Source organism: Festucalex cinctus, chromosome 1 (assembly GCF_051991245.1).
Source record: "Festucalex cinctus isolate MCC-2025b chromosome 1, RoL_Fcin_1.0, whole genome shotgun sequence".
NCBI lineage: Eukaryota > Metazoa > Chordata > Actinopteri > Syngnathiformes > Syngnathidae > Festucalex > Festucalex cinctus.
In genome coordinates this window covers 60,036,969-60,058,591 of record NC_135411.1, presented here as the reverse complement: position 1 = coordinate 60,058,591, position 21,623 = coordinate 60,036,969, and the positions used below count along the sequence as shown (strand labels likewise).

Below are 21,623 nucleotides of genomic sequence, written 5' to 3'. Positions count from 1 at the left end.
CGACATCCACGCTATAAAACCTGGAGAAGGTGCAAGGCGTCGCCCATGAAGCAGCATCACGGATATCCTCCAGGGAAACACCCCTCAGGGCGGCCCAAGACGTGGCAACGCTCCTGGTGGAGTGACAGCGCACCCCTGACTGCAGGGGGCGGCCAGACAGCAGGTAGGAATGGCGAATGGCATCCACGACCCAGTGAGACAAGCGCTGCTTGGAGAGAGCGGAGCCCTTGGTAGGACCACCATAACAAAAAGCTGGGCAGACGTACAAATGTCCGCCGTAGCGTCAATGTAACACTGCAAGGCTCTCACCGGACACAAGAGCCCCGGCCTGTCCCACGGAGCCGCCATCAGCACCAACATGCGGGGCAGAAATAGCTGCCACATACACCTTCAGAGTCGACTGAGACCTGCCCTTATCCAAGAGGGACTGCAAGAAATCCAGGAAGGTGGGGATGGAACACGAAACAGGGTCCACCCCGCGTTCTCCGCACCACGCCACAAACAACTTCCACCTGTTGGCATACTGTAGCCGAGTGGACGGTGCCCTCGCATTAAGAATGGTCCGCGTGACAGACTCTGTACAGCCGGTCAGCAGCGGTTGGGGCCCCTCAGTGGCCAAACACACAAGCGAAGGCGCCGAGGGTCGGGATGCCAAATCCGACCTCCCTGTTGAGACAACAGGTCCTCCCTGTCGGGGAGACACCATGGCTCGCCGGAGCACAGTTGACGGAGCAGGGGGAACCACGTCCGGGCCGGCCAGAAGGGGGCCACCAGCAACAGCGTGTGCCCCTCCTGAAGAACTCTCTGAAGCGTCAGCCATATCAGAGGGAGCGGCGGAAAGGCGTAGAGAAGGCACTCCGGCCACGGCTGCGCCAGTGCATCCAGACCCAGAGGGCTGGTGGCCTCGCTCAGGGAAAACCAAAGTGGGCAGTGGGTTGAGTCCTCGGAGGCAAAGAGATCGACCTCCGCCGTGCCGAAGCTGCTCCAAATCATGCGCACCACCTCTGGGTGGAGGCGCCACTCTCCCGGAGGAGGACCCCGACGGGAGAGAGAGTCCGCAAGCTGGTTCCGAACCCCCGGCAGATAGGTGGCCCGTAGACTGGCCAGACGGGGAGCAGCCCACCTGAGAAGGTGCTGGGAGGTCTCCAACAGACGGGCGGACCTGACGCCGCCCTGATGGTTTATGTGAAACACGGTTGTGGTGTTGTCCGACCGTATGAGAACATGCCGTCCGCTCAGGTATGGCAAGAAGTGCATGAGTGCCAAGTGCACCGCCTGAAGCTCCAGCACATTGATGTGATCGAGCCTGTCGCGCACAGACCAACTTCCCTGAGCCGTCCTGTGCTGCCAGACAGCACCCCAGCCCGTGAGGCTGGCATCCGTGGTGACTGTTTCGCGGCGGGCCGGGGCCACACCCAGCGGGACGCCGCTCAATAGAAAAGCCCTCTCCCTCCAAGGTGCCAGGGCGAGGAGGCACCGACGGGACACCCTGAGCCTCCGGTGGCGGTGCCACTTGGCATCCAAGTGGAAGCCGTTCAGCCACCTCTGTAGTGGGCGCAGTGTCAGCAGACCCAACGGGACCACAGCCGTCATGGACGTCAGCTTGCCCAAAAGCCGCAAGTAGGCGACGTAAGGCAACAGCCTGCCCCCTCGAAAGAGCGCGAGGAGGCGAAGAACATCGTCGACTCGGTGAGGAGATGGGTGGGCTCTCATAACCGTGGTGTCCAACGTCACACCAATGAAGTCCGTCCGCTGAGAGGGGACCAGAGAGGACTTGGGCAAGTTGACCCTGATACCCAACCGGGCCACATGAGACAGGAGATCGGAGGTGTCCCGGATCACCTGAGCCCGCGACGGCGCACAGAGGAGCCAGTCGTCGAGGTACGGCAGCACCTTCATGCCCACAGACTGCAGGGGCGCGAGAGCAGCCTTCACAAACCGAGTGAAGACCTGCGGAGCGAGGGAGAGCCCGAAAGGGAGCACACGGAACTGCCAGTGACGGCCTTTGTAGGCAAAACTGAGAAATCGACGGTGCCGAGGTGCGATGGGGACGTGGAAGTAGGCGTCCTTCAGGTCTATAGACGTGAACCACTCCCCCTGGGCGAGCGACTGCAAGACGTCGTTCGTGGTTAGCATGTGGAATGGCAATACCTTGAGATGTCTGTTGAGCCCCCTCAGGTCCAGTATCGGTCGGTATCCACCGGTCTTCTTTGGGACAAGGAAGTACGTCGAGTAGAAGCCCTCAGGCTGTGCCAGGGGGTCCACAGCCTCGATCGCGTCCTTGGCCAGGAGGGCAGACAGCTCCTGGTCCAGAGCTGAGGCTTTTGCCGGGTCGGCGATGAGAGTCACCCTGACCCGACAGGAAGCAGGAGGCCGGCGTCGGAACTGCAGCTCGTACCCGTGGGTCAAGATGGAGACCACCCATGGGTCCGAGGCACGAGCAGCCCAGTAACTGAGCTGCTGGTGGGAAAAATGTCCGACGGCCGGCCCCAAGGCCTCAGTCTCTGGCCCTCCGGCCCCTAGGGGCCCGAGAGGGACGGTGGGTGGGGCCTGCAGCCCGTGGTTGCCCTGAAGGCAAGCGGGCGGAGGAGCGAAAGTCCCCGGCGGGCCTCTGCGGGGGTCGCCGGGTGCCATAAGCCTCTGCAGGCCGGGGCTGAGGAAAGCGATGAAAAGCAGAGCGTGCCCCAGGCCTACCCTGTTGGGGAGGCAGGGCCCTATTGAGGCTGGAAAGCTGCCTCCTGGTCTCATGAGCCTTAACCGTCCTTTCCAGTGCACCCACAGCGGCAGAACCAAAAAGCTCCCCCGGCTCCACAGGAACACCACGGAGGGCCCTCCTAGAGGCCTCCGACAAGGGGGACTGCGCTAGCCACACCTGGCGGCGCGCCTGCACTAGGAAGGACATGAGTCGGCCGTGTTCCCTAGTCATGAGGGCAAAAGCCTGGAGGGCTGCATCACTGAAGGACACAGCAGCCTCCACGCTGTCCGCTTGCAGAGATGTAGAGAGAGCAAGTATGAGGTGAGCCAAAGAGTTCCCAATGCGACCAGCACGTGCACCAGCGCCATAGGCCCGTGTGAGAAGGTCGTCAGTCACACGACATTGGGGTCGAGGACATCGCACAGATGGCCGAAGGGTCTCCTCCGGGGACACAATGAGGGATGCGACAGCTGGCTCCACAGCAGGCATCCGGTCCAAGCCAACACTAGCAGCACCGTGCATAGACGCTAAATCACGGCCATCAGCCGAAGGACGGGAGAGAGCCCCAGGATCCCTCCAGCAAGCATGTAGTTCCCGCAGATAGTCGTCAGATGCGGGGACAGAAAAGGCCGAGGAAGGGTGCCCGCGCCGGAAGAAAGGGCAGACAGCAGACGCGAAAGCGTCGACAAGCTGAGAGAAGGGGCGCGAACGCCACCTGCACAGCTGAAGCCAGGTGCGCACCGCAGGCGGGACACGCACAAAAGTAAGTAAGACAAACAATCGAGCGAGAAGCGCGACGCCGTAAGCTGGGAGCGGGGACGCTGACGCTGCCCTCACCAGCAAAGGCACAAAAAGAAAAGCAACAACCAAACGGCAACACCGTCGGAGAAAGCGGCGCTAATAAACCGAGAGAAGCGCTAACGCTGCCAAAGCCAGCGGAGGAAAAAATAGGGTAAACCACGAGCCGTGGTAGCCAGGGCGCTAACGCGAGGCTAGCCACACAAAAAACTCAAAACACCGCAGTAAACGCGGAAATTAGACGGCAAAGTAGACAAGTAGTCAATAACCTTACTCCACGGGAGGTTAGAATACGCGACCACGTCGGGTCACGAACGAAGGAAAGAAAAACACCGTCGCCGCAGCTTTTGGAGGGCGAACTACGCAGCTCCGACCGATCCGGTCACAAGGCTCCAAGCGGCGCGGTCAAGAGGATAAATACAAATCCCAATTCTTACACTCTTCGAAAATGTGTCGTATGCATACGCCACGCGAGAAGAAAAGAGGAAACGAACCTTGGGTGACACCGGAACTTATACCCTTCTAGGGTCACCCAGGGGTCACAGGTGACTAATTTGGTATGCATTACTCGAACTGCGCATGCGCGAAAGGAACATTCAGTGCTTAAAGCACCGCCTTCTGGCGGTCGGGAGGGACGAAATAGAACATCAAAGGTTACTCTTTAAGGGTGTAGTCTAATGGAAGTCGGGGCTGACATTCTAAAACTAGGGCGGTGAGAACCTAAACGAATCCTTTTCGACGCCAGCTTGAAGCGCCCCCGTCACCTCCGTAAATCCCGTGTTACTACGGTTGGAGCCAAAGGGGGGGCTTAACCCTTTGTAACGGAGAGTTGGCCAGGTAAGCGAGATCAGACACTTTGCACTTGAAAGCAATTTAGAGTCCTCAATTAACCACACATGCGTGTTTGGAATGGTGGTGGAAATGTTAATAGGTCGCTTGCACATCGTAATGCATCATGGGAGTTTTTCCTTAGGGCGCCATATTGGGTGTCCGCCGGTTCACAAGGTACACTCGCGAGTTACACGGTAGAGCTTATCAACCTGATGTAATTTTCGCAGTATTTTCACGATTTACCGGAAGATCAAAAACAACGATACAGGCAGAAGGTGTCTCTGTGTGGCGGGATTGATCCTAATTCCGTCCTGACCAAGGGTGATTTTTTTTTTTGACGGAGAAAGCTTGCTGGCCAAATGTGACATCTCTGGACATCTTTCCCTACCTCGTGTTGACAACATGCTCCATAACACGCCAACAAATCCCTGGAGGCTTACAATTATTTTGTAAGCGGGTGGATACAGAGTGTAAACTTTAACATCGCATCAGAAGAAACGGTTGCTGTTGCACGTAAGTAAACCACATGGTGTTGGTAATTCTGCACACAAAAATGTTGATTTGTTCTCAGGCTTCCTGTTATCATTGTGTTTACATGCACAGCTAGGTTTACCTGATGTGGTTTTTCTAACAATTTGATAACAGGCAAATATGGCAGAGCGTATAAGAATAAAAAGTAACTGCACAGCCTCCCCATGGCTTAATTAAATTTAATGCTACCCTTTCACTAGTTACATGTTACTTAATCAACTTATTCTAAATGGTTAAGGTTAACCACTCTGAGGACGTATTTTTAGTTTCAGTTTCCAGTACAATAAAACGTGTTCATGGTAACTACTGAGCATACTGACAGCTTTTCTTATGATCTCACGGTTAAGGAGGCTGTCACAACACCCAATTTCTGTCTGGTGCCAGATGGCAACAATTCCCATCACTTGTCACGACAACACCAATAGTATTACCAGGTATGTATGGCTTTACTTTTTGTAGTTTCTTATTTAATTCTATGTTTCATATTTTCATTACAATGTTTGTAATATTTTCAGATTCAGGCACAGATGAGTTTAACTGGACGGGACTTCTGCGACTTTGTGGTGTGGACAAAGTGTGATTGAGCGAGTCCACCCAGATCACTCATTTTTGGCCAGCTGGAAAAGCCAGAGTTTTTTTTCCCCCCAAAGTCCCCCCCTTACCTGAACTGCTCGGGAGAGCATTTACTAGATCAGCAGTGGACTTCCAGTGTTCCTGCTCAGCCGCTGTCACCTACCACTTGCTCATGTACTTCAAAGATGCGGAATAAAGTAGTTTTTTGTGCTGCAGCAGATTGTAAAATCAAATGATATCACTTGAAGTGTGCCAATCTAGACTGCCAAAAGGACAGTGGTTTTGTGACAAGTGTGAAACAAGGATTATTGGGAAAACTGTAACACAGTACTGGTACTTGTCTTACATTAAACAAATTTAAAAGAGAGCAACTTTTTCCTCTGTACATAGCATAATGAAAGTCATTGCGTACCCCATCAACATTACATCATACCGTCATCTCAGGATGGTAGGCACCTGTGCTAAAATAAACTACATTAATTAACAGTTCAATTTTTAACCCTGAAATTACTACATCTAATCATTATTCACTTCATTTTTTGTGCTTTTAGAAATCATCGAGATTTATGCCATTACTTTAAGAGGGACCATATTGCACATTGAGTCAAATCCTGTCATTTGTATTATGTATAGCTTTGTAAACAAACCCAACAATAGAATTTGTATAAACGCTGCCTTTATTAGCGCCAAACAAACAGTCGCATGTTGTCCTCCTCCAATGCTTTGATGCTCGCCTTCGTTTCCATCATGTCATTGGCAATCAAGTCGGTGTGGCATGAGATCCCTAAAGAAAAAAATAAAGAAAAAATCACAAAAAAATACGGTACCAGTAATAGGTTTAATATTAGAGGTGGGAATCTTGGGGCACCTCACGATTCGATTGCGATTACGATTCAGAGGCTACGATTCGATTATACAACGATTATTGATTTCCCCCCAGGCAGCAGAAAAAAAACAATGTATTTTGGCGCTTTTAATGTTTCGTACATTAGTTACAAAAATAGTACAAAAGTCCTCTCAGGCCTAAATAAACTACTATTTCAGTATCAAGTTAACAGTTCAAAACAGTAAATAAAATACTCAAGTCCTCATTCTGTAACAACAGCTTTTAAGTATATTCAGTCTTCAACAGAATAAAACATAGCATTGAGCAAAAATATATTATTTTTATCCACTCAAAAGTGCACTGAGATATAAATGAAAGACAATGTGAACTACTACTTCAATACAAATGCCTAAAAAAAAAAAAAAGTGCTTTCCTGCTTTTTAAATTGTGTAAAGATGAACATGTAAACATTAAAGTTTCTCAGAGGTACAAAAAAAAAAACCTCAAGTGCTTTTCTGCTTTTTAACTTGTGTAAACATGAACGTGTAAACATTAAAGGGATCGTTCGGCTTTTTTAACATGAATCTCAATTTGATCCTCACCTCCCGTGTGTGCGAGCACTGACTTCTTTCTGACAGCGTTCGGTGACACGCGTTCATGTTCGACGTTGGACGAGAGGAAAATAGTCCAGCAAGCTGGCTGGGGTCTCGGAAATAAAGCGTTTTTCTTCTAAAAAAAAAACTATTTGTTTTCAAAAGCGTGATACATTTCCACCACAATACTCTTTTCTGAATAAAGTCAGACGCCATTACCGCCAGCCACTACTTTTCTGTTCGTTCGTTTGTATCACTGCGCGGCGCCCTGTCGAACGCTAACCGACGCACTGCAGCCAGCTAGCTGATACTTCCGCCTGAAGTTGTTTGCCTTTTCGGAGCAGGTCTGATCTCACGAAGAGGTGGGTTGGTCAGCTCAGCCATGCTTGTTGTTGTTTTGAATGTCGAGGCGTGAGTTGTGGATGTGTACTCTCGGTCCGTCCCATTAAGCGTCCCGAAGACCGCGCGCGCTACTGCGTTTCAGTTCCGCGTACTTTTCGCTCCGGTCCACTTTTAGTTTCGGTTCCCTTGGCATATTTATATAATCGGAATTTGGACTTTTGTGAATCGTTCTCGATTGTTCCACGGCCGAATCGTGAATAATCTAAGAATCGGAAATTTTGCACACCTCTATTTAATATAGTAAAGTAGTATAGTTTTTTGTCAGTGTAAAAGAAATGTACACATTTTGTTGCATTTTTTAATGTATGAACATTGCTACAGGCAAATACTTATTTCTATAAACACTTCCAAATGTCTCTAAAATATAAGGTGCGTGTACACACACAAACAAACACATACATTCACTCATGCATACAATATATCATGTAATGAATTCTGAGTGGCATACCAGAGTCAATGATGTCAGCAGTACTTGAGGGTACAGGTTACTGGAGCCATCTGGCTGCATAACTGCAACAATCTCTGCCACTTCGAGTCGTCTTTTCTTTGCTTGTCTCTCCTGTGCACGTTCATATCTTGGCACCGACTGGGCTGAGACATAGATGATGTAACTTGGGACCCAACTTTAATGTTGGAGCCCAGTCGGGATGATTGGACAGAAAAACGGGCGCAGGGCGACCTGTTAAAATAAACAAATATATAAACAAATAAAATATGGAAAGACTGGTTATTTTACCGCAGTAGGGTGGCCGTGAATAAGTTCTTTAGCATGATGTGTAGGCTACCGGGGGTCTGTTTTCTTGCATCACCCCCGGGGGTCTGTTTTCTTGCATCAGCCCCTTCTGTCTCTTTTTTTTCCAAGTTTACATTTTGCCACCAAAAAACATGTTATCGGCATTAAAAGCCCAAGACTAATCAATCCAATTTCAGCAGTAAACACTTTGCACTGGCACTACTTGGGTGAAAATGTTCAATGTTAGCTTTCGGCTAACGTCCGCTAGCCAGCTTGTACTACCGAACTTGCTTGCTCATGAATCCAAAACATAAGCAACTTGCCCATATATGGGCGGTCGAAACGTTATTAATCCTCATGCATTAAATAAAGGTAAACAAGCTTACCGCTCACAAAGTGATCGCTGCACACACGAGCCCAAAGTAACGACTTCCCTCCGGAGTCCGCACTCCTCTGTCTCCAGGCCCTGGTTCCTAATTATTTTCGGAATTCGGAAAAAAGACCGACCATTTTCCCCCTTGGCTTTGTTCGAACAGCCAACGATGCAGCAACAATGTACCATTTTAAACGCAGAAAACAAACGTGATAGATACGTGTTAGACCGAATCGCTACGTAAATGGAGGCCACCCAGCATGGCGACTACGAGAAATCCGAGGCGGAAGTGACGACATGTGCAAGTGACCTATAACCAGGAAAAAAAACACACAGGAAGGGCTAAACAAATTTTGTTGAGACTATTGTAATAATGAGTTACACAGCTAAAAGCAGCATTTGTCAGCGAAGTAAGCAGATCGAGAAAGAGGACAAGGAGGCAATGATTTTTCATGAACATATTTTATTCATACGACCAACATGTACAGAAGCATTTAGAAAAAAAAATACACATCAAATGAGAAACACAAAATACATAAACGTCTTCCTCTGCCGCTGGTTGAAACAAAGACCTCATCCCCTTTAAGTTTTAATGCTGCATAACCAATTTTTGTGCAGGTTCTACCACATTTTTTTGTCACAATCTTTTTACCAACTACTGACCTTCCTGTTATCATTCTTTCAAGTGGGAGTAGTTGTCTGGTCAAGGTTAAATCCTCTTGCTTCTCAAGTTCTCCCACTGTTTTTCCTCTGGAAAACTAATATTTGTTTCTGTGTCTGCAGCTGCACCCAAGACTCCCAGGAACTGGTAGGCAGAGACAACCTCCAATTTGAAGCTCTTTCACAATTAAGCCGTTTGGTTTACTACAACGTAAGGAGATTGCTGAAAGTTGCCTTATAAATATAGTCCAACAAAAATAAGTCCAATTATTCTTTCTTTTTCTTTTTTTTTTTTCAAGTTTCCTGTACAGCAGATGTACATTTTCTGAATGAGTTGACCTTTAAAAGCAGCGTGAAAATAACTTGTCTGCTTTAAAGTTCCTTTGCTAATCGTCTTTTTAAAGTGGTTGGCAACACTTTTTGACAATTTGTTACATATATCATAAGTCCAAACTACTCCCTTTAAATGACATACAGTATCCTCTCTCAAAAGATGTTTTCTATATGTACAGTAATTATACTGTGCAACATGCTAATTACAAAAATGTATATTTATCAATAATCGGCATTAAATGTCTGACTGTCGTAAGAGCAGAGTGAAACGTCATTATTTAAAGTAAGGCATTTTCAGCCCACTATAGAATTGGGCTGTCTCTTGCTTTACATACAAAACACAGATTACCTACAGTAAAACTAACATATCAGAGGGTCAAATTCCTTCAGTAAACTCCCTGTATCCATTTTCGACACCACTTCCAGCTTATTGCAGCTGACTTTGGCCGTGACCAATCGCATGGCGCACATAGAGAAAGACAAACTTTCACACTCACATTGGCACTGAGTGAGAACCAAATCCACGCTGCCTTAGCAAAGTCAAGCAAGTGAACCAGTAGACCACATGTAACCCTTTAATCACCTCCAACTACTGATAACAAAAAAAGGTATTAAAAAAACTGTTGAACAACACTGGATGCTTCAAAGTAATCCTGGTGCCTGGCTACAGGCTGTATTCCTATTTCGTTTATTGAAAAAAACAAAAAAAAGCAAACCTTCTTGAAAGTAACAATGTCCAATGATAGTGGATAATCTGCAGTCGGTGTGGTGTTTATTTCACCGTTCCCATGGTCTGGTTCCTGATGGAGCACCACGCTTTGAAAATATCACTGGGGAGAAAAAAATAATAATTAATTTTTATGTTGTTCGTATAATATGCTGGCAACTACACAGGTTTTGCTCCTGTTTTGTTGTTCACCTGCAGTGAGAGGCCACACACTCGTTACTGCAATATTCTTTGTCCCAATCGTCGCTCTCCACCGCTGGGTTTGTGCATCCGGACCTCACGCACACGCACGGCACAGCCGCATCATCACATGACTCGCTCACCTCCATGTCATCCTGAATATGAAAAAGGAAAACATTGTTCTTCTCTCAACTTTTCAATGCACATCAGAAACTTTTCCGTTCACGTCCATCATGAGCATGTCAACACCAAAAGGAGCGTGTACCTCTTCTGAAGGCAGCGCCTCCGAGATGACCTCCTCGTCGTGGCGACCCGCCGACTCGGCAGGATTCATCACCTGCACTCCCGCCGCCGTCGCGGCCGTGGCGGGGACCACGACGGGCTGCGTGTCTTTCCTCTGCAAAGGGGCGGGAACTATTTTGATCTGGAGCGGAGGCGGAGGGGCGGCGGCGACCGACACGGGGAGCCCCGCCGCACTGCCTCCCTCCCGGGGCTTGGCCTGGAGTAAGCGCGGCGGCGCCGGCGCCATCTGCTGGAGCGGCGGTGGCGGGGGCGCGTTTTGCATCTGCTGCAGGGGCGGCGGCTGGCGAGGGGCGCCGGACACCACGAGGGCGGGCTGCAAAGCGTGGAGGCCGCCCGGCAGCAGGGTGACAAACTGCCCCCCTGCCTGAAGCATGTGCTTGGGGATTAGGATCTTGGTGATGGTCTGAGGCGGTGCGGCGGCGGGCGCTGGGGCCACCGCTGCCGTTTTGGCCGCGCCTGTGCGGGAACGAGTTGCCCTCTCCGGGATATCCAGAATGATGTTGGAGGTGCAAATGTTGGTGATGGTGTTCTCTTCGACGGGATTTGCTGGACGGACGACCTGGTGGCTAACAGGAGGGGCGGCTGCAGCGGGAGCTTGGCGGACATCAGGCGCGGGTGCAGTCTCAACCTTGTCACAGGCGGGCTGACATGTGAGGGGACAAGGGGAAAATCAAGTAAATTAGAGCTGTTAAAATGAAATCGATTAAGTGACAAGTAACCAGTTATCAAATTCACTTTTTAAACAAATTAACTATTTTAACCCTTTGACCGCCAAAAACGTTTAACGCCGTGTGCTAAAATTCTAATGAATGCCGCCATAAACGTTGACGTTTACTACGTTTGTTTTTCCTCAATGGGCAGTGCAACAATGAGTTGTGAAATCAAAAACACCCACTGACTATGGCCAGCAGATGGCACACAATCTTACCTGTGACAGTTGACTGGCACGATAAGCTGCCAGAGCTTTTAAATAATCCTTTTTGGCAGCATCCGTCTTTTTTTTGTACACCTAAAACAAACACAATGAACAAGTGAGTTAAATGCATTCCTGGAATCGACTTCCAGTAGCGCAATTAATTTTTGTGTTCTTTCGGAAAATCACAACAGAATAGGTTTGCCAGTTCACGACTTTACTTTCTCCCTCTCTTCAATTAATTATCATGAATCACTTGTGGGTCACAGCAGTGAGCAACATTGAACATTAACAGCTGCACATAATGGAACATGTAAAAAAGGTATTTTACAGTTTGAAGTGAGCCATTGTGTCTGGGGGAGTAATGTCAAGTTTGCACATTTGACATCTTCAGTGCGTTGACAACTCATGCGTCAATTCCACATAAACAACAATGGAGATGGAGAAAATTTTGCATTTTCAAGCTAGAATTTTAATCATAATCGTTTGGAGCCATTTTTTTTTTTAATTTAAAATTGTCCAAATCCTCTGATTTCAGCATATCAACAGAAATTGTTCACTGATTTCTGTCGTCCTTCATGAAAGAAGATTATCTTCTGTGTTTAGTCAAAATAAGACATTTACAAACGTGTTTTTATTTTGGAAAACAATTAACGAATTGGTAACATAGTACAAGGTCAACACCCCCACCCTCCCCGCAACACACACACACAAATACTTTTTTTTTTTTTTTTTAAATCACTCTACAAATACAGAGTACGAAATAAACACTAATCACTGGTTAATAAACAGTAATTAGGAAAAATGTTTTTGTAATACACCTTAATGTAAAATTAAAATGAATTTGATTAGTCAATTAATTGATTGAATAATTGATAGATTAATTGATTCAACAGTGACAGCACTCCACTGATCGCAGCACGCATTCAAGCTTAAAAGAAAAAGTCTCACTCGATTGTATGACCGCATGAATATTTAAAGTCTAGAAAGACAATTTTATTTTTAATGGAAAAACAAGTAGCCTGTTTATGTCAGTGAAATCAAGAAAAGTTGAGAACAAAAAAAATGTTCTTTTATTTGTAATAAAATAAACTATGACTAAATCAAATGATTAAATATGCACTTCCAATTCAGTAAATAAAATTATGTTAAGCAGGGTTTTCGGCAGCTGCTGAATTGAACTATTTAAGTATCTTATAATCTAAATTGGTTACTTTTAACTCATTCAGTGCCAGCCATTTTAGAAAATGTCAACTTTTTTTCAATAATTATATATATAAACCGAATCTACCAAATGACAGACTAGACTCTCCTTTCTGCCTTGTCGCGTTCTTTGATAATCGACAGTAATGGACTCTCAAACTGTGTTTATTTTATATAAAGTGCAGAAATTATGTCATCTACTGGTGGTTGGGCATCAGTAAAATCTTTTCCAAGTTTGACATTTACAGTGGAACATCATCAGCTACCATCTAGCCTCATTGAAAAAAAAAAATGTAATTGACAAGTATATTTGGAAAAGGCAGGAAATGAGTGAAAATCAAGTAATCAGTAAAGTAACGGTCACTTTCTTAAAGTAACTGTGGCAACACTAATTGAATTACCGGTAACAAACTCTTATTCCCTTAACTTGAAAACAGACACATAAAATATGTAAGCATGTGCATACCTGTTTCTGCTCCTCAGCCAGACTGTCCCACATGGAAGCCACAATCTTTGACACCTCCCCAAAAGAAGCGTTTGGATTCTGGCCCTTGATGGCAGCCTGGGTGTCCCGGAAAAACAGAGCGTATGCAGAAACCGGCTTTTGCGGCTCATTGGGGTCTTTCCTCGGCCGGCCTATCTTGCCGACTGTCGATCCCGCAGTCTTTTTGGTTGTTGTTACCACGGAGACGGACGACTGGACAGCTGGATGCGAGAGGACTGAGGATGAGGACAGAGGCATGGGGGAGTCGACCAGCACACTCCTCTGTGAGAAAGTTGCACAGTGTGATTAGTTGCAGGAGCAGTGAGAAAGCATGTTGCATGGAGGTGTATTACAAGAGTCACAAAATCTCTGCAGTCCATCGACTTGCATTTAAAATTCAGACATCCAAGTAAGAAATCTCATGTTTAAGCATGTCACCTTGAAGTCATCCACGTCCTCATCTTGTAAGGAGCCGGCCGGAGAAGGCGTCGCCAACAGCGGCGCTTCGGAGGTCCCCGCGGGAGGTCCTCCTATGCATTCGCCTCCGAGACCCAGCGCCAGCTCCGTCTGGTTAATGGTAGACAGCTGACCGCTTCCTAAAAGACCATGAGCGATGTCGGCCAGTTGAACATCAATGGTCATTGGCGATGAGCTGCCGAAATGGGAACCGCTGCTGTTGCCCAGATCCTGAGGAAAGATTAGCATTAAAACAAAAGTTGAAAAGTACGGAGACCCTAAGGCAGTGCTTCTCAAATAGTGGGGCGGGCCCCCCCACGTGGGCACAAGGCTCCATCAAGGGGGGCGCGTTTGACCTCAGGGAACATGCTTTTTTTTTTATTATTATTATTTTTTTACTGTCCTAGAATAAAGTGCAATTGCACCTCCACTACATTAGGAGGCAGTGGCAAGCTGTCATTATTGGCAGAGTGTGTGCAGGGAGCATTCGCTCGGTGGTGTAGGGGTTTTGTTTGCACTGAGCTTGCGCGCTTTGCACACAGCAAAAAAAAAACAAAAAAACAGCACAAATTATTTTATATATTTTTGTTTTGCAGGTGAAAGTTTTTTTGTTTGTTTTTTGTTAATGTTGATCAGTTTAAATGCAGTATTATTTATTGATTTTATGTAATTTTATTTTTCCTTATATGGTTTGACATGGTCAGTCAAAAAATGTTTCTAGTTTAATTAAGGATTTAATTTTATTTTTGAATTTCAGATGCACTTTAAATCTTTTCTGTTACAATTAATAAAGCTATTCTTTGTTGTAAGTTGGTCCATATTTCTTTCTTTTTTTTATACTCTTACATGTTAATACGGATACAGTGTTATGCAGAGGTGTGCTTATAACAATTTTATAGACAAATGATACTATTTATAGTCGCGAGGTGGAGGTTCTTCTTACTATGACAGAAAATAATTGAGAAGCACTGCCCTAAGGTGACATGGTTAAAATAAAAAAACAAAAACAAAACAAAAACAAAAAAAACCTTTGCATTCTCTCACAAAGATTGCGAGATAACGCAAAGATTGCGTTCCCTCGCAAAGACGCAAAGTTGAACCGTAAACACTTCCAGGTCATTTTCCATGTGACCAAAAGCGACGAGGATGGAGCGTGTAAACAAAGCAGAGGGAAAATACACGCTCCATCCTCGTCGCTTCAGGAAAGTTTTCCCACTGCTTTGTTTCATGTTTACACGTTCCATCCTTGTTGCTTTTGGTGACACGGAAGATGACCCGGAAGTACATTACTCGTTAAAAAAAAGGGTCCTCTGCAAATTTTGTAAGGGAATGCAATTTCGCAATCTTTGCGAGGGAACGCAAAGTTTTTTTGCGTTTTTTTTATTTTTATTTTTATTTTTTATACCAAGTCACCTTAGGGGCTCCGTAGTAAAGAACAAGTTTGGCAAAGATTAACTTTATTCAGAGCACAAATGTGCCACAAATGTGAAGTAACATTTTGCTATAGCCAATGAATCGTGATCATTTCACATCAAGTGATGGATGTGAACTATTTTGAATTGCATTGGGGTGAGGCTCAGAGCCACTTAAAAAAGAAAAAATCAACCAACATCTGTCACAACTGCGGGTATATTACACTGATTCAAAGTCAATCGCCATCAATTATTTCACAACGCCAGCAAATCTGCGTCAGCCATGAATGCGCGAATATGCCCATGTCAACCTCTCGTGAATATTCTGATGCATTTCATCGGTGAAGAGACCAAGGATTGGTCAAAACAAAAAATGACGTAGCCGCTTGCCCGGCTTTAAGGTAGAAGAGCGCAAGTTAACTTAAAGGTGGATTACTGCTTTTCTGGCAGAAGCAACAAAACAACGGAAAAGTTTTGTCTGAGGAGACAAAAAATAAAGAAAAAGGGATGGATGGAAGCTACACGGATAAAAGAACAGTCAAGGATCAACTTTGGCCCAGCCTTCATTCGCTGGCGTGAGCTTAAAAACGGCACATTGCGATGTCCTCATGGGAAATGTGGTTTTTCTTCAGGCATAACAATACCACTTTTGTCCATTTGGCACCGCCATAATCAACATAAACTGAAAGTTCCTTAGTGTTGCTTTAAAGTAAAGCATTTAATAAATGTTTGCGTATGACATTCAGAATATTTGTTCATGTCAAAATATTGGGGTCAACCCCCCCCCATTTTTACATTATGTAAGCATCACCAACTGTAAATGCAGAGACCGTTGATGAACTTCTGGATGAATTCACCTAAAAAATCTCAAATGTTTTGGATGCTGTTGCTCCTATTAAAACTAAGACCATTTCATCCCGAACTAAAACACCTTGGAGGTGTACTACCAACATAATGACTTTGAAATCTAAATGCAGAAAAGCAGAGCGAAAGTGGAGAAAAACTAAACTCCAAGTTCATTTTGACCTGTACAGACAATGTCTTTGTCATTTTAACCAAGAGTTAGTAATAGCTAGACAACAACACTTTTCTGAAATTATTAGTAGGAACCTCAACAATACACGCACTCTATTTGGCGTGGTTGACAAACTTACAAATCCCCCAAATCAAACAGCGCCAGAACTCCTCTCAACAGATAAATGCAATGAATTTGCCTGCTACTTTAGTGAAAAAGTACAAGCTATCAGGTCAAACATTGTTACAAACCAGCAAAATAACAAAACGATGCTGCACTTAAAATCACCTAGGAATAATTTAATTACCATGACAGAATTTGACTCAGTGGATCAAAATACTGTAGTAGACTTGGTTCAGCAATTGAAACCTTCCACGAGCTGTCTTGACACAATTCCATCTGGCTTTTTCAAAACCATTGTGAAATCTGTTCAGATCGATTTACAACAAATAATTAATTGCTCACTTCAATCAGGTGAACTTCCTAAATGTCTGAAAGTAGCCGCCGTCAAGCCCATTCTAAAAAAGAGAACACTGGATGTCTCCCTGCTAGCAAATTATAGACCAATCGCAAACCTTCCCTTCGTAACTAAAATAGTTGAAAAAGTGGTTTTTAATCAACTCAGCAATTTCTTGAGCTTAAACGGACTTTTGGATAAATTCCAGTCAGGTTTCCGACCTCGTCACAGTACAGAAACAGCTCTGATTAAAGTACTGAATGATATAAGATTGAGCACTGATGCAGGGAAGGTATCAGTGCTCGTCTTGTTGGACCTCAGTGCAGCATTTGACACGACTGATCATAATATACTGTTAGACAGGCTGGAAACTTGGGTGGGGTTAAATGGAACAGTCCTTAAATGGTTCAGGTCCTATTTGGAGGAAAGGAGTTACTTTGTGACCATTGGAAATTTTGAATCTGATCGAAAGGCCATGACATGTGGGGTCCCTCAAGGGTCAGTCCTTGGACCCCTGTTGTTCAGTCTGTATATGTTACCTTTGGGTCAAATGCTTCAGAACACCGATGTTGACTATCATAGTTATGCAGATGACACACAACTGTATTTATCGATGTCCCCAAATGACAGCAGTTCTATTAACGCATTGTGTCATTCTCTAGAGCAAGTTAACAACTGGATGAACCAAAATTTCCTTCAGCTGAACGAAAACAAAACGGAGCTCATTGTTTTCGGCAATAAAGAAAAGAGGATTGCTGTTAAAAAACAGCTTGAGTCACTGTCTTTAGAAACTAAAGACCAAGTTCGAAATCTTGGGGTACTAATAGACTCAGATCTGACCTTCAGCAATCATATTAAATTCATCACTAAAACAGCCTTTTACCAGCTGAAAAACATATCCAGACTGAAGGACTGCATGCTTCAAGCAGACCAAGAGAAGCTTATCCATGCTTTTATCTCCAGCAGACTAGATTACTGTAACGGTCTTCTGACTGGACTCTCTCAAAAGAACATGAGACAATTGCAGCTCATTCAGAACGCTGCAGCTCGAGTTCTGACCAAAACAAAGAGATCAGAACATATTACTCCAGTACTTAAGGATTTACACTGGCTCCCTGTCAGCTGTAGAATCGATTTTAAAGTTCTGCTACTCGTCTATAAATCACTAAATGGTTTGGGTCCTGAATATATCCAAGAAATGCTGATTGAGTACAAGCCCAGCAGGGCTCTGAGATCTACAGACTTGGGCCAACTAGTGGAACCCAGAGTTCGAAGCAAACATGGTGAAGCTGCATTTAGCTATTATGCTGCACACAGATGGAATAGGCTGCCAACAGAAGTGAAGTCAGCCCCGAGTGTAAATGCTTTTAAATCCAGGTTAAAAACTTTGCTTTTTTCTTATACCTTTGATTAGGGACTTTTAAACAGCTTTAATTAAGTGTTTTTTTAATTTTTATTTTTATTTTTATTTTTATCATTATAATTTTAAACTTCCTTATGTTAATTTTTTTTAAAGTTTGTTGCATAATGTTTTAAGATTGTTAGTTTGTAACCTATTTTCATTTATTTTTCTTCCTCTGAATGTTAACTACTGTTTCTTGATGCTTATGTGTTGTCTTTCCTCGTGTAAAGCACATTGAGTTGCCTTGTGTATGAAATGTGCTATACAAATAAACTTGCCTTGCCTTGCCTAATTAACTGATTAGAAAGATGATGATGAGCATGTGCAGTGGATCAAAAAATGTTGAGGACGTTCTCATAACATTAAATGTCAAAACAATTAACACATAACAGGTGCTCTTTAAATTTGGAGGGCAACAAAATGTTGATAAAAAGCCTTTTTAAGTAAGCAATTAATCATGATTAATCATTAGTATAAGATGTGATTAATTTGATTTGAAAAAAATTGTTTGACAGCTCTAGTTATTCATTTTATTTACTTACCTATTAATTATTTTATTTTACCTGTCTACTTAACTGACTGCTTTTTAATCCATGTAAAGCACTTTGTATGTAGTGATGGTTGTTTTAAAGTTCTTTATACACAACACTGAGTTAAATTTGTTGCGTGTTTATAAGATAGATGGTCAATGAAGATGATATTGATTTGTAACATGCATGTTTTTGAAATGCTGGACAAATCTCGCATGCCGAGATAAAAACCACACACTACTTTGGTTTCTTGACAAATTCCAAAAATGTTTCTTTGGTTAAACATGGATGGTGACCAGATGTCAGTGTACCCCACCTCCCATACCAAACCAGCTGGGATGATCGGCTTGCTTTAATGGAATTTAATTACTTTCATTCCAACCAGGCCTATTCCCTTAATTTTGTAGCCTTTCTCTTGGCTTCACTGCTTCAAGTAGCATATGCGAATATTAGATTTTTATTTTTATTTTTTTGGGTCAGATGCGTATTACTGGCTAGATATCAAATTTGTTCAGTGTTAATTATGGATGGATTATATGTGGGGGTTTTTTGTAATTATTACTTACTAATTACAGAAATATTGATTCTGAACTCCTCCAGACAAAATTTGTGGCAGAGTTAACTTGCATGTTCAAGTATTGTGTTGAGCATTGATGGTGTCTAAAATTGTGACATGCCAGCAGGGATATTAACAGGACTCAGTTGGTTAAGTGGCCTTTGAAAACCCAGGTACCAAACACATAGCCCGCTGCTAAATATGTGAGTAAATGGGTACTAAAGCAATGTTATGAGGTCAAGTGCGTACCAAAGATGAGGAGCTCAGAAGGGCTCCTCCATTCGCCTGAGCCATGGCCCCCATGTTGAGATGCTCCAGGCCTTGGGAGCCGGTGTTCACAAAGGGGGATGCAAAAGACGGATCATTAGCTTCCACCACCAGGTTGCTAACCAGGTTATGAGAACCCGAAGGTCCCACGGTGCCATCTGACCCATCTGACAACTCGAAGTGGGACACTGCTTCAGCAATACTTAGGGACGTGTCTGGGTCGAGTGAGATCGGGGGGATCTCAAAAACTTCATCTCCGAGGTTGGGTGTATGGAAAGTCTGCTGTTTGTGATAACAACACAGTTAGTTCGGTGGTCAGAAATTAGGCACTTTATGGAAAGTCGTTTGAGTGTTTAATTGATTTTCTTGATATCAAGCTCTTTGCTAGCAGTAACTAGAATTGGGTGTATAATGGCAGTCTTACTAGTAATGTTTCCTCCACTACTACTACCACTTTTGGCCTAGTGGCCCTTCGCAATCAGGAAGTAAGAATTACAACAAATAGAAAATTACTATTAATTTCATGCAATTTTAAGGAAACATGCGTTATGGTCTTCCTTTCAAATTATTTGTTACCTTTTTTATTAAAACAAACAAACAAAACATTTTATGTATTATAGTGTTTTGTTTTTATCATGAATACTAGTGGTATCGGTCACTACTCAAGAATTTAGTTATTTGTACTAGTATCAGTCTGAAATAGGTCGCAAACATTCCTAATATAAGAGGTACTTAATAAATGCTCAAACGGCTTTCCATCATGTTATCTTATATCGTCCAAATGTGAAACATCAACGTTAGGTAACTTTATTCGCTTACCTCCGGAGACAAAAAGTGATGAGCACCGCCACCTATGGTAAGATAACTGTCGCTGCCCTCTGGAAACTGAAACGCACGGTTGGCATTAAATGACAAATTTGACATACTGACAGTTATTCAAGTCCCAAAGGCTTGTAGTGGAGAAAAAATGAAATGTGTTTGGGTTACCTTATTTTCCTCAGTGTATTCAACATATGCTTGGCTGTCCAAAAACTCTGAATCAACATTTTGAGCACAGCCGTCAGAAAGTCCAGAATAAAAATTAAGGTCCATTTTGAAGCAATAATGTTCTTAATCGTTACGTTCAAAAATAGATGACGGGATCCGATTCATTCATTCATGGATCAACTCAACAATAACGAAAATGCTAGTAGCAGTAGCTAGCTAGCTAGCTAGCTGACTAGCTAACTAGCTAACTAGCCCACTAACATAACCTTGTGTTATTTATAAGACCTGGGAACATTAAAGTGATGATAGGCTCACATCAGCCAGCCATAGCGGTCACTCGATGTCACAGAGATATTGTGTTGAAATCAAAAATGCTTCTCGTGATCAAAAAAAAAGCTCTGGCCAAACGGAAAAGCCATTCATCTGGCATGTGTTAGGTTCGAGGACAATGGATAGTTCAGGGACCGTCGAAAAACAGACGATACCACGAAGGCCTCGTTAACCCAACATAGAGCACGTGCGCCTGTAACGAATAATAAACAAATAAACAAACGTATATAACGTGTGTATTGTAAGTCTTACAAACACGCACCCCATTATGAGTCTAATATGTAACAGTTAATTATGTTCGGTATTATGTTGTGCCCGTTTCGTTTCCTGAAAGATCATAAGCACAGTCGCGTACTTTTGAACTTACGTCAAGACAACGTGTAACTTTCGCCATTTCATAATATTTCGGTGTGAGTGTGTTATCTTTAACCAATTATGTGTGAGACAAATGTAGGCTACACAGTATAAATAATTCAACCTTTTTTTTCTCTTTTTTTTCATGGTCATCTAGACTCAGAATAAAATGCTGCATTCGAGGATGGTCGGAAGTCGGAAAGATCCGAGTTGAAACTTCCCAGTTCCGACATCAAAGCGTTCGAGGTGAAAGTAAACAACCAAAATGGCTGATAGTGAAAAATTGTTTTTTTTTATTTTATTTTGGTCCTCAAAACTCAATTTGACTTCCAGGAAACTTACCTTTTAGCAATTTTGCTTCATTTATTGTTTTAATCTTATTTAATAAACATTCCATACAGTTAAGTAGTTTACCGTATAATTTCATGCACGGAGATAGCGGCAATACTATCACGTACGTTGCGTTACATGACATTATGGTGAATATTTATGAATGAAGAACGCTATCTCGTTTTATACTCGACTAAATTGTGTTTTGGCATCAGAGTGACGTCACATTGTAGTCCGCCGGTGAAGTCGGCGTCCTTCATTTTTTTCCGACTTCGCAAAAATCGGAAATTTCCGAGTTCAAGGGGGCGTTCCCGGGCGCACTTCCTGTTTTGAACTCGGATATTTCCGACTTCCGACCATCCTCGAATG

General features: G+C 44.1%; 1 protein-coding gene across 2 annotated transcripts; it reads right to left on the bottom strand.

Annotated features, from left to right (window-relative positions):
- Positions 1–8,801: 8,801 nt before the first annotated feature.
- Positions 8,802–21,360, bottom strand: tox4a (TOX high mobility group box family member 4 a). 2 transcript variants are annotated; one of them, XM_077498233.1, is made up of 10 exons: positions 21,267–21,360; positions 20,241–20,287; positions 20,073–20,138; positions 19,236–19,535; positions 13,597–13,845; positions 13,141–13,440; positions 11,487–11,567; positions 10,521–11,201; positions 10,268–10,410; positions 8,802–10,178 (listed from the first exon to the last, which is right to left on the bottom strand). In XM_077498233.1, exons 1-10 carry the CDS (start codon positions 21,349–21,351, stop codon positions 10,121–10,123), a joined length of 2,010 nt encoding a protein of 669 aa, XP_077354359.1. In that variant the 5' UTR covers positions 21,352–21,360; the 3' UTR covers positions 8,802–10,120. The 2 variants fall into 2 exon arrangements, with proteins under 2 accessions (XP_077354359.1, XP_077354366.1); XM_077498240.1 differs by lacking the exon at positions 21,267–21,360 and having other exon boundaries at positions 20,241–20,894.
- Between the last annotated feature and the right edge of the window lie 263 nt (positions 21,361–21,623).